The sequence below is a fragment of the Salarias fasciatus genome, chromosome 10, assembly GCF_902148845.1.
Source record: "Salarias fasciatus chromosome 10, fSalaFa1.1, whole genome shotgun sequence".
Lineage (NCBI taxonomy): Eukaryota > Metazoa > Chordata > Actinopteri > Blenniiformes > Blenniidae > Salarias > Salarias fasciatus.
In genome coordinates, this window is record NC_043754.1 from 15,813,374 (window position 1) to 15,825,715 (window position 12,342).

At 42.6% G+C, this 12,342-nt stretch overlaps 1 protein-coding gene across 4 annotated transcripts in view; it reads left to right on the top strand.

Annotated features, from left to right (window-relative positions):
* The window catches only part of jade2 (jade family PHD finger 2), a 174,379-nt gene that overhangs the window by 84,536 nt on the left and 77,501 nt on the right, over positions 1–12,342 (top strand). For all 4 annotated transcript variants that reach the window (XR_003932254.1, XM_030100614.1, XM_030100613.1 and 1 more), the window contains exons 5-7: positions 5,252–5,400; positions 8,766–8,977; positions 10,921–11,088. Coding sequence is in view for 3 of the 4 variants with exons in the window: in XM_030100614.1 (XP_029956474.1) it covers positions 5,252–5,400; positions 8,766–8,977; positions 10,921–11,088 (529 nt within the window). In the remaining variant the exon portion in view is untranslated. The remainder of the gene's footprint in view (positions 1–5,251; positions 5,401–8,765; positions 8,978–10,920; positions 11,089–12,342) is intronic.

The following is a 12,342-nucleotide window of genomic DNA, read 5'->3' on the forward strand; positions in this document are numbered from 1 at the left end:
AAAAATGATTTGAACCACTTACATACGTCCAAGAAAATCAGCATACCTGTCCTGAGCAGAATTTGAAAATGCATTCCAGAGCCTTTTTTGGAAGTGACTTGACTTTATCTGGTGATGTTTTGGGTTCATATTAATCTTTGTTACAAAAGTGAGCGGTGTCTTCATGTCTTGCTATGATCAGGTCTTTCAGTAGAAAAGCAGTGGATGCTTGTCCCTCTAGCAAAAATCCCTCAAATCATCTGAAATTGATTCTAAATAAAGTTTGACAGGAATTTAACGGTGATAGTTTTCAAATAAAAGTTTCCAGGACTTGTGATCGGACCAAATTCAGCTAAAGAACAGATTTTTAATGTAGATGCAAACTGCATGAATGAATTCCAAAAATACTGAGTCAAAGTTTCCTCTGATAAGTTTTGTAACTTTTGCATGAGAACGATCCATTATCTCCCAAACCATCTTTATTTTTTATTAAATTCCAGTTTACTGTCATTTAGACTCCTGGTCGACTTTACACGCCACGACTTACTGAAGGAACAAATGGAAAACTTTTGTTGTGTTTTAAGTGTCATTTAGATGACAGCCACTCAAAATGCAACTTTTCAAAAACTCTCGGACTACATCTTAGTGTGAAAAGGGAAAAATGCGACTTTTTGAAAATGCTCCTGCGGCCATGGCGAGTAGATGGACAACGACAACAGCAACAACAACAACAACAACAACAACGACGACGGAGTTCTCGGTTATTTCTAAAATATTTTCTCCCCATAAATCACTAGTGAAATTGATCTCAGCTGTATATAGGTTGCATACTGTTAGGATGACTGTGACTGCTATAAGAATAAGTGATCCGTTTTTATGGTGCAGCATCAGTACTTTCAGTCCTGTATCTAATTCCGTGAGTAAGAAAAGACACATGATTTTTGATTTACTCGTAACCCACCCAAGTTGGGGCATGAGAAAGTGAAAAAAGCTCTGGCGTGAACGGACACATGATGATTTTTCCAGTAACTCAGCCAAACCCCTGGATGTGTTCCAGTGAGGCGAACGCAGAAGAATTATTTGCATCAGTTATTTGACTCGGGTTTCTCTCGCCCTTTTTTTCCCCTCTTTAACACACGCACAGATGTATATATCTCGTCTCCCCGCCTCGCCCGGGCTCATATAACATCCCATTCAGCGGTGTTACGCCACGAAATATACTTTTGCAGCTCCAACTGGCCTCCTCCTCCCCGGAGGCGCTCCAGCAACACTCCTGCACGGGGGCTCGCGGGAGGAGGACGGGGGGGGTGTTTGCTTTTCATTGTTTTAAGAATCAGAGCCCCACTGGGTGTAGTTCCTCCTGAATATTTCATCGCATACACCATTAAGATCAAAGCAAAATCAGCTGTCGTATTGTTATGACTCCAAGGAGGAAACATCTTAATATTCTCCCTCTGCTGCTCTCCTCATTAGGGTTCTTCCAATGTAAACTCTAATGATTATGAAGGTTCCTTCTTTATTGTTATTTTTATCATTATCATTGTCATTATTATTGCTACTGCTATTGTGATAACGTTACTTTCTTAATACAAGTTACAAGAAAATCCTCAGGGAATAATTTTTTATGATATAACAACCGTTATTTGCTCAACAAGGGTTTATTCTTCTCTTTCTCCAGTGTCATGCATATGTCGCGATATTTCAAAAGAGTGAACTTTACAGCTAAATCAGCTGGAAAACGATAGAAGTAGTTAGTCATTGCACACCCTACGAAAACACATCTAAATAGAAAGGTCTACTCCATCTTCTTTGTGTGAGAATCAGTGCATGAATAGATTATAATCACCATCAATCTCTGCCTGTAATCCAAAAGAAAGTTAGCCATTGTCTCCAGTGTTGACAGATGACTCTGCGCTTTATCTCTGCCTCTGTCAGTGAAATATAAAGTGCACAATAGGCGGCCCCGTGGACATATTTGTTTTTTACCTTCATTATGTAATGCAGCGCATCGTGTTTACCGTGCATGTGAGTATAAGTTACATAAGACTGATCAGTGGAGAGACAGATTGTTAGCTGACCCCGTGCTGACTCTCCTCTTGCTGAATGGGTTGGCATTATCACGAGGAAATACTTTCCTTTCATGTCTCGTGTTGTGTTTTGCTTCTCCTTCACCCGATACCTGGGTATCGGTGGCAACTGTCACTTTTGGCAAATGTCACAGTATTTATGACTTCATACCTGCTGCGACAAAAAGTTTGATGTTGATTTCCACCAAAATTCAATAATCTACGGATGAAATCATCCCATCCACTCCCACTTTTTTTTTTTTGAACTGTTTGGGAAATGTCATTCAAAGTAAAGTGAAACAAACAGGGGGTCTTTTCATAGAATTTGTTGCAAAGAACAAAATCTTTGGAATAACAGCAGTCACGTCCTTTAATAATCCAGCTGCACCACCCACTAATGTAATAAGACACTTGGTACTCTTAAAGTTACATAAGAGCCTAGTGTCCCCGGTATGAAACTCCGTCGCCCTCTCCATGTGCATGTGTGGGCCTCCTTTCTCTCCTCTGCCGCTCGAGTGGCCGGGCCTGTTCGTCTAGTGTCACATATCATCCTCGTCCCACAATGTGCTTCAGTTCTCTGAGTGCTTGTCTTCACAAAAAATGTATTAAAATTTGGGATTCATTTGCGATTACATCGTGATCCTGCAGTCGTAGTCTGTCTAAACCGGCCGTTAGCAGACAAAAATGAATCACATCAGTACTCTTTATGAGATTAATGGATGCAATTTCTGCAGTGAGATTGATGCTGATCATTGATGCATGTGTTGGCCTGGCAGAATCATCAACTGAGCTCAAAATCCAGGGATGTTGTTTGGATTTGTTGTGTTTAGAACCGCTGCACAATCGTTTCAAAAGCCAAAGAAAGCATTGTCCAGAGGTGAAGTCCGTGATCAGGGTCTCTTTATTAAAGTATTAAAACAGGCTTAAGTGAGAAATGCTAAGAAATACGAGATGAAAACGACAAGCGAGATGATATTGGAAAGCTGCTTCACAGTGAGATGAGATAAAAACTGATGATGTGGGGAAAAAATGATTCAAAACATGGAAAAGATGACGGATGGAACAACTTGCATTTTGGAGATTTTCATCTTTTCTGAAGCATCTCGTGAATCACCACCATGTGAATATTCACTCACTGCTTAAACAGATTTCTAAGAATTACACTTTTTTTTATATACTCCTATGCATTTTATGTTTTCATCTTCTTTAATGTAGCTTCCGTGATGAAAAATTTCAAATCGATTAGATTCTTAACATTGCATGTAACATGTGTGAAGACGTAGAAAAGATTTACGGCGGCTGCGCGGTGATGATAATGGAAAGGATAATGATAATGACGGGTATGAGGATGATCACTCCGCTGCTTGTTGTGAGGACGACGGCGGTGACGGAGGATGGGGATAATAAGCATGTGGTTATTATGATGACGCGCTGGAAGACGGGAGCTGAATGGAGAGCTGAGGGTTGTTTGTTGCTGTGATCACTGACGCACTTCACCTTTTCACACAAAGGTCTTGACTTTGCCAGCTGAGTGTGTGCAAATAGCATGTGTGAGTGTGTGTGTGTGTGTGTGTGTGTGTGTGTGTGTGTGTGTGTTTGTGCGTGTTACTATGCAACACACAGAGCCTGTTCAGAAGAAATTGTGCCTGTGATTTGTTCGATGATTTGTTTTCCCTTTTTCAGGTATTGAGTTTTTCCAGCATGATTTTCCCCAATTCTGTGTATATTCTGCACGTGTCTGTTCTTTCCTGCTGCGTCCAGATGTGTCTGTATGGGTTTTTCCGTGAGCGTGTTTGAGTCTTTATTGGCTTCCAATGGGCTGAGCAGAGTTCCTGACCCCATTTCCTGCTGTTGTTGACAGAGACGTTGGTGCTCCGGGCTCCGGAGGCCAGACACTGCCCCGAGGAGCTTCCTGTCACTGTTCGCCGCGGCCGCTTGATCTGACATTGTTTCAGTAGCTCCCTTTTTTAGTCGTTTGTCAAACCCTGATTCAATCTCCATGAAACAGGAGGTCAGGATTTGTCTGTCAGGGAGAGCTCCAGACATGAAGAGGACCTAACCATAACTCCTGTTGTCACAAGTAGTGCAGTGTGTCACACGTGCACGTCCAGCTGCAGCCGCAAATCTGCAGAAGTGTCGCTGAATAAGTCTGACATGCATCCACTACACAAACTAAATTACAAATTACGTATTATTTACTCTCATCAGAAGATTGTCTGGCTCATTCAGATTGGAGAATCGTTTCACACAACTTTGTAAGAGAAATCACAGTTTTGGAGGGAAATTAGGCTTCCTGTCAATCTCCAGCAACGTCTCAAAACAAATGAATCAGGCAAAACTAGTCCAGCCTTCCAGGTGTGGGACAGATCACTCTCTTGGGAATAAGTAAATTAATATTTCTAGTAAGAAAAGTGACAACAAAGTGTAAAAAAAATCAAATAGTGTGATCACACTGCTCAGATGCTGTTTTTTGACCTTGTATTCTGAATAAATGCTGAGTATGACTCATATTTGTTTTTGTGATTTGCTTACTGGAGGACTTAATTCAACCAGTTATTCATATGGGGGGTGGTCAAGATCTATTTTTTGTTATATCCCATGGAGGGAAAAGTTCTGCCTCTTTCAGCTTCTGTGCCTCATTCCATAAACGGGGGCAGAGTTTGTGCAGAGCGACTTTAGCTTTGAAGGTCTGCCAGGACAAATCGCAGAGAAAGTTTGGGTTTGAATGTGAAATGTGAAGTAAAAATGAACAGCATGTTGAGTCAAGTCTTTCTTCTCATCAGTGGAGGTTTAAGCAGTACTGTCTCAATCATTAGAAGGAAAAGAAATTCCCTCAAGGTGCCTGTTTTGTATTCAGTGAAGGACAAAAGCTCAGACTCCACTTTAATGCCGCAGAACTGAAGTAAGACACTTAGGGGTTGTTTCAAATCAAGACAAGTGTTGACATTTTGCTCACATGCAGCCACAGTTGCTGGTGCCAGCAGCCCCAGCACTCTGAGTGTTATTAGTTCATTCTCTGGCCTTATTTCTCCTTAACGTATCCAAGAATTGCTGCTATTAAAACCCTCTTGTCAATCTTTTGGAGAGACAAGCCCATATTGCAGTTGAACCCGACCAAACATGTTTGAGGTGTGAAAACAAGTCCTGCTATTATTTCCAGACCGCATTTGAATATCTGTGTGTATCTTTTGTTTTTTTTGTTCCAGGCTGCTGCCAGAGTCAACAGTGGGTCTGTCCAGCGCGGGGCAGAACGGCGACGCTCAGCCTCCCCCGACCCAGCTCTACAACTGTTACGACCTGGACGACCTGGACGTCGCGTGGCTGCAGCTGGTCAACCAAGAGTTCAGACAAATGGGTGAGTGCAACATGACGCCGCGGCCCATGTGATGAAATGAAGAAAAAAAGCATCTCTTAAATGCTGAAATGAATTGGGAAAGCTCCTCAGACTCGAACAGAAGGTAGTTAAGAATCACTTGAAACAACCTGTCATGATTTATTATTACAACGAGCTCAAATCAAAGCCTCCCGGAGCCTCGGCAGTGGGAGGATGGAGCTTTCTAAGCTGCGGCTTTTCTTCTTTTATGAAAAAAAGATGTTATAGAATGGCGGTTTAGCTTCGCAGGTATTGCAGATTCTCCTTTTCTTTTTTTTCTCATCATCGCCCATTTACAGTCGCAGATATGTTTCATCAAACAGCGTTCCCAGACTTTCTTCTCACCTTTTACAATAAAAATGCAGTCTGAGACCCTCTTAAAGCCCACGCAGAGCCTGACAGTTTGCTTTCTGACTCCCGCGGCGTGTGCAGCTGCTCGTCTTTTACGTCACCTCCCGGCTGATTATTGCTTCCTCTCCTGCTTCATCATCCCCACTCCTCCGTGCTTCCTCACTCCTCTGCTGCCGACGTGTTCACTTCGCCATGGCGACAGCCGCTGACCCCGAGCGTCTCTCTACCCCCCCGTCCACCATTTTATTCGATATCTGATCGGCTCCTTTCAGATAAAGCATCGTAATTGTGTTTATAAAATCCCCGCCGGGGTTTCAGGCCTCATTTCTGATACACATCCTCGTTAAATCAAACACACACATGCACACACACACACACACACACACATCCTTCCTGCACAAGCAGGTTGTTTCTCATAACCTCCGCCACTACACCAAACAGACGGTTGATTGGTTCCACCGAGCGAGGCTCTGAATTCATGATCGGATGACTCAGCAGATTTTTTTTTTTTTTTTGAATCTTAGACCTCCGCAGGCAATATAAATGCACACGAGTGTGTGTTCAGAATGTGTGCTTGAAGACAAATGTTAATACTGGACATGCTGCAGTTTTGATTATTCAAACACTTTATTTTTCTTTCATGCGGGCTTTAGACACGGGGTTAATTTGATTTCCCCATTATGCAGCCGAGAGGCTCTTGTCGAAAAGCGGCAGAAAACACTGGAAAGGATGTTCAAGATGGAGGCTTGCTCATATCATGATACAAAGAGTAAATACACTTGAATACTGCTTAATCAGATTGTGTGAATCTATTAAACTGTATTCGTGGAGCATTTTTTAGGCTGTTTTGTGTCAAGCGTCCTGAATTATACAACAGAATTAAAAATGCTCAGACAGAAGTAATGGTAAAAAAAAAAAATTCTAGTTTTGATTTAGGTATGTTGGTGAAAAGTCAACATTAAAATAGAGAAGTCATTCAAAAAGTCATGTGGGGCAGATGCACGAGATGCAACCTAATTAAAAGAAAAAGCACACTAAGATGCAGAAATGAAGTCTTATTAGCATCATAGTGTGTTTGTCAGCTCTCACACCCAGCTTGAGCTCGTCTGTGTGGAGTTTGCATGTTTTCCTGGTCACTGTTACATCTCTGTCTGTATCTGGGATCACTCTATTTAGGAAACTAAATCTCATTTAAAAAAGAAATCTATTTGATTTCCTTCAGGTAAGCAATGAAGAACTGTTAATGGGTGTTGTTAAAGTAAAAAGCATGAAAGCAACCTGAAGAAAAATGAAAAATTCACCCAGATGTGGCTTCAAAGCACTGCTGGAGAAGACAGATGGACAATAAATGTTGGTAAAGGGCATACAACGTAAACAACACACTCACACACGCAGTGTGTGTGAATAGTGGCGTTTCTTCCATTTCCCCAGCGTGTGCTGACAGCATTATGTAAATGTCAAAGCAAGTTAATGTCTAACTCTGCTCCGCTCCGCCGCTTTCAAGTTGGGCTGTGAATTCCCGGTGATTTTGACGACAGAATTTGTTCCTAAAGTCAGAGACCGCGTGGTTCAAAACTTTCCCCGTTTGGACGCGGAACTGCAGCTGTTGACTCGTGATGAGAAAGCCGATGTTGTGTTTCTAAAACCGGAGTTGAAGTTCAGCGTGTGGAGCTGCAGCTCAGGTTTCACACTCACCCTGCTGGCTAGAAGATGCTCAAGGAGCAGTAAATAAAAATGTAATTTATTTATTTATCTATCGGTGGGAAAAGATTGGATGACATAAATAAAAGATGGAGGCATAGGATGCTGTGCTCCATTTAAAATGAATGCTGCTGGATGTTTCAGATGAATCAATAAATAATCTTCAACTCCAGAACTGCAGAAGTTTGTTTAGTGGAAGACTCAGATTACACAGCCTTTGGAGCGGAACTCCTTTGGATGTTATATTTTTATCCATTAGTGGGAATGAGATGCTTTGAGTACCGTATGGTGAAAATGAAGTAATAAAATGAAGTAACTGAAAATGAAGCATTTTTTTTCTGTTTTTGTATATATTCAAATAAACTTTATACTTTCTAGCATTACTGTTAATCATTCTAGTAGAATCTGTGTAATCGTGTTGCAGGTAATAAGATCATAATATTGCACATCTGCCTGCCGCCGTCCTGGAAACCAGACTGTTTACTCTGCCGGTATCTCAGATCCTTCATTTTTTATGAGGACCAGAGCTTGCATTTGCCAGTTTAAATCAGTTTTCATGAACTATTAACCAGCCTTAGAGCAAGGCATCACTTTGAGATGCAAATGGGGAAAGAAAACTGATGCTAATGCCGACACATATTGGGCCCAGCGAAAGAAAATGAGCTGTGGGCAACGAGGGCTTAATGGCACATTTTGTCATTTTCTTGGCTTTGAGGGCTTGCGGTGCACATGTAATATTTTTTAATTTAGTTTGGCGAACATGAAATCAGATGTAATTCCAAAGCGCTGCTAGTTTTCAGCGCGTTTCGCTCTTAGCCAGCCCAGAGAAAACAGAGTGACCTTGTGAGGTAAACATGCAAGAAAAAGCTGCGTGTCCTTCCAATTAAAGTGTGATACAAACAGTTTGGGCCAGAAATAAGTTAAAATCAGTAAATTGGCTTCCTCCTTTTGAGATTTGAAGAAGCATTTTCTTATTTGTTGTAGTTAAGAAGAACCAGAGGAAACCACTAAGCGTGACCTTGTATTCTAAACTCGGTGTTAATTGTCTTTTGCAGAGTTAATATTTTCATAAGTATTAATCAATCCTGCCAGCAGTCATATCATCGCCAGTGGAAGGAGATTTGCATTATTTCTTTCCAAGTAATTATGTGTAAAATATCAAATCATGCGAATTATAGTCCTCCAGTCCACTTCCTTCTTCTGTCTTTTTCTGCCTTCGAGCTGAGATTTCCTTTAAAGGACAAACGTACTAATTCATCTTTCTTTTCTTTTCGTTTTTTTTTTTTTCCCGCCAGCCTTACCGGAGCTGGACGAGCTGACGATGGAGTGTGTCCTGGTGGAGCTGGAGAGCGTGTGCGAGGAGAAGATGCGGCAGGCCATCGAGACGGAGGAGGGCCTGGGCATCGAGTACGACGAGGACGTGGTGTGCGACGTGTGCCGCTCGCCGGAGGGCGAGGACGGCAACGAGATGGTCTTCTGCGACAAGTGCAACGTCTGCGTTCACCAGGTCAGACGCCCGTGTCTTTGCCGTCAGTCATCCCTTTGAATTCTGTGTAAACTCTCTATAGTTTACAAAGTCAGGCTCATTTAGAGGTTAACTCTTTTCTTCGTAACGACAGACTGATCATATCGAGAACGCCATCGTACGGTTGCAGTTTCACAAGTAGCTTCAGGGGTCCGGCTGTGTTTTCCACACAGTGACACATTCTTAATTACCGCCGTGGTGCCACTGGCACAAACACACCGTCAGTGTCATCACACTGCCCCTTCCTACCTGCTGTTATGACACATGAATGTGAAGAGCGCCTCCGGACGGCAGCACCAATCACATTTCAGCCTTTCGCCTGAAATTCCTGCCGCCTCACCGTCCAGATTCTGCCGACCTGCTCGGCTGGTCCTGGTTCTCTAGTATAGTTGTGAGAGCTTGCCCTGAAGATGGATTAGGGAAGAGATAACCATCAAACAGAACTGACACATCAACGACAGGTAGCCGATGATTCGATTGTGCATTGAAGCTTTTCTTTTTTTTTGTTTTTCCGGCAGTGTCTCAAACAATGCGGTGAAGATTTTAACTGAAATCTGGTGTATCTATTATAATGCAATCTGTTTTTGTGGGTTTTCTATTTTCTATCATCATGTTAGATAAATGATATAGTTTTGTCATTTAATCTTCGGAGGTATTCACATTGCATCAAGTTACTATTTCAGATGTTTGTCTTTTTTTTCATTAATATAGAGACTTAACCTCCAGTTTGCTTTATGATCTGCAAAAAAGATGAAGTGGTGGATGGAACATCTATATATATATATATATCACCATGCATTTTTAGCACATCTTACTATATACGACATTTTTCATGTCAGTTCCTGCCATTACGTACATATGTTCAAAAATAATGTAAAATGTTATCTATTCCGACTTCAAGTATTTTTTTTTTTTTTTTTTTTTTACACTTTTCATTCCATGGAAAAACCTGCCGAGCTTCGAGGTGCCACACAAAAAAAATGTGGCATGAAGTAAACATTGCACCCGGGAGCTCTGAGTAATCCGCTCGCCTCTGAAGACGAGGCGCATCCAGCCGTGTTTGTTCCTTCTCCCCTGCTCAGGTGGTCTCCCTAACCTTCAGCAGGTGAAAAACAAGCCCTGCTCGCTGAGCTGCTGTGTTTGATCAATTAAATCCTTTGATCAATAAAGTGCTTTAATTGCTTTTAATGAAGACGGAGTCTTTGATGCCTCTTTTTTGTTTCCTCCTGTGTTCCTGTCAATCTCAACACCGTCTCTGTCAGTGGGAAGTTTGTTTTTGATTTTCCACACTTTTCCGGTCCTGTTGTCGTCTCTTCAGTCTGCATTGCGGCTTCTTGAGCATCTGATGAATCCTCGTCCTCGGCGTTCTGAGGATCTCTGTGGTACATCAGTTTTACTTGATATTAAGCTGAAGACTTGACAGAGCTCACGTAGTCGAGAGGAGGAGACCTTCGGAGTGACTCATGGTCTTAATAGAAGTCTTTTCATACGGTTAAGTGGTAAATCGTGTCACTCAGATCTTCCTCTCTCGGTGCCAGGTATTATCAGATGTTACGCGCTCTTATGCTGGCATGAAAAACCTCCCTTGCACCCTGGTGTCTTAGCGGAAAAGAGAATTTGGCCGATGATAAAATAACCTGCTGTGCTTTCAAAACAGCACCAAGTGGCATTTCAGATCGGGCTTCCTTCCTTACAGCCAGATTATGTAATTCAGACTGAAACAAAGGTTTGGGATGGAAAATATCATGGACGGAGGATTGTAAGAGTGGCTCTATGTTTGGCTGCTTAGATTTTAAGCCATGATCAGGGATTCCATCAGAACTCTGTTCTCTGTTTGACACAGTCGAAATCGAATAGAGTATGTAGTGAACCCTATTATCCTCGTATTAAATCAAATGCTGTCCTCTTTCCCTCATCTCTCACAGGCCTGCTACGGCATCCTGAAGGTCCCCCAGGGGAACTGGCTGTGTCGGACCTGCGCTCTGGGGGTCCAGCCAAAATGTCTGCTCTGTCCCAAAAGAGGAGGGGCTCTCAAGCCCACCCGCAGTGGAACCAAGTGGGTCCACGTCAGCTGTGCCTTATGGATCCCCGAGGTGAGGCCTGGAGGAGGAGTCAGATGTGGATTATGTTTACAGTGTAGTTATTCACCACAGGAGGCTCACCACACAGCCAGATAGGGGGTTTTTTTTTGTTTTTTTTTTTGGTCGCTCTGTATTTTAAGCCAGTTTCTTTAAGTTTAATTACTTTAAATCATTTCTTGTCAGTCTTTGTGAATGGCAGCTGATTATAAAACCATGTTTAAATGTTCATATGACGCCAGAGGGGCTGGATTCAGAACCGACTCCCGAGGGGAGAAACCTTGGCACACCTGTCACTTGTTACCTCCCGGGTTTTCTCGTTCGCTGTAATTGCGTGGAACACATTTAAGTTGCTTCTTTAGTCGAGCCCTCGCTCTCGACTGTCTGCGGATAGAGCAAAATGATTCACAGGGAACGCGTGAGTCGAGTGTGCAGCCAGGCAGCCGCTCATCTCGCCTCTGTGTGTCTTGATGACATCTTTGGGAAACGTCTCGAGCCTGAAAGCACCGAATGCAGCCACTTGTTCCTGAGGTTCAGGGACTTACTTTCACGCCTTGCACACCTTTAAAAACCTTCAGACAGCCAGTCATGAGTCTTCGGTCTATTCAGGAACACACTCCAGAAGCACATTTCTTAATAATAGAGTGGCTTTTGGCACCTCAACCCTTTTACTTCTAATTGCCTTCTGTCACCCTTGATTGGGCTAATTGTTTTCATTGCTCCGTGCACTTTTGTTTTCCTTTCCTGCCAGGGAGGGTAAAGGGAGATAATTTGCATGTGTGTGCTCTGCGTGCTTGCACATGTGTACTTGCATTGACTGGGTTGTGAGCTAAAGAGGTTTTATTACACACATAAGAACACACAGAGGCACAATTCACCACATACATCTCCCCAGTGCAATGCTGGGAGTTTTGATTTTTCTATTTTTTTTTTTTCTTACTGAATGCCATAGCAGAGGAAAAGACTGAAGCGTCTGTGTGTGTGTGTGTATGAACACACCACCCAGCCTTCAGATGACACAGCCCTTCTGCAGGGCTGTGTGTGGAGCAGCTTTTTTGCCCTCTGCCTATAACCCCTGGAGAGAGATCTCGACTTAAAGAGCTTTCCCAACACACATGCACCCTCACTCAAAGACATGGAACTGCTCTTTTAAGTTGCCTTTGTTCAGAACTCTCTGATTTCCCCTGAAATCATTTCGGTTTTTGTCCATTTTTCACCCATCTGGTTTTAAATGTAAAACAATTTTGGCAAGAATACTGAAAAATAAAC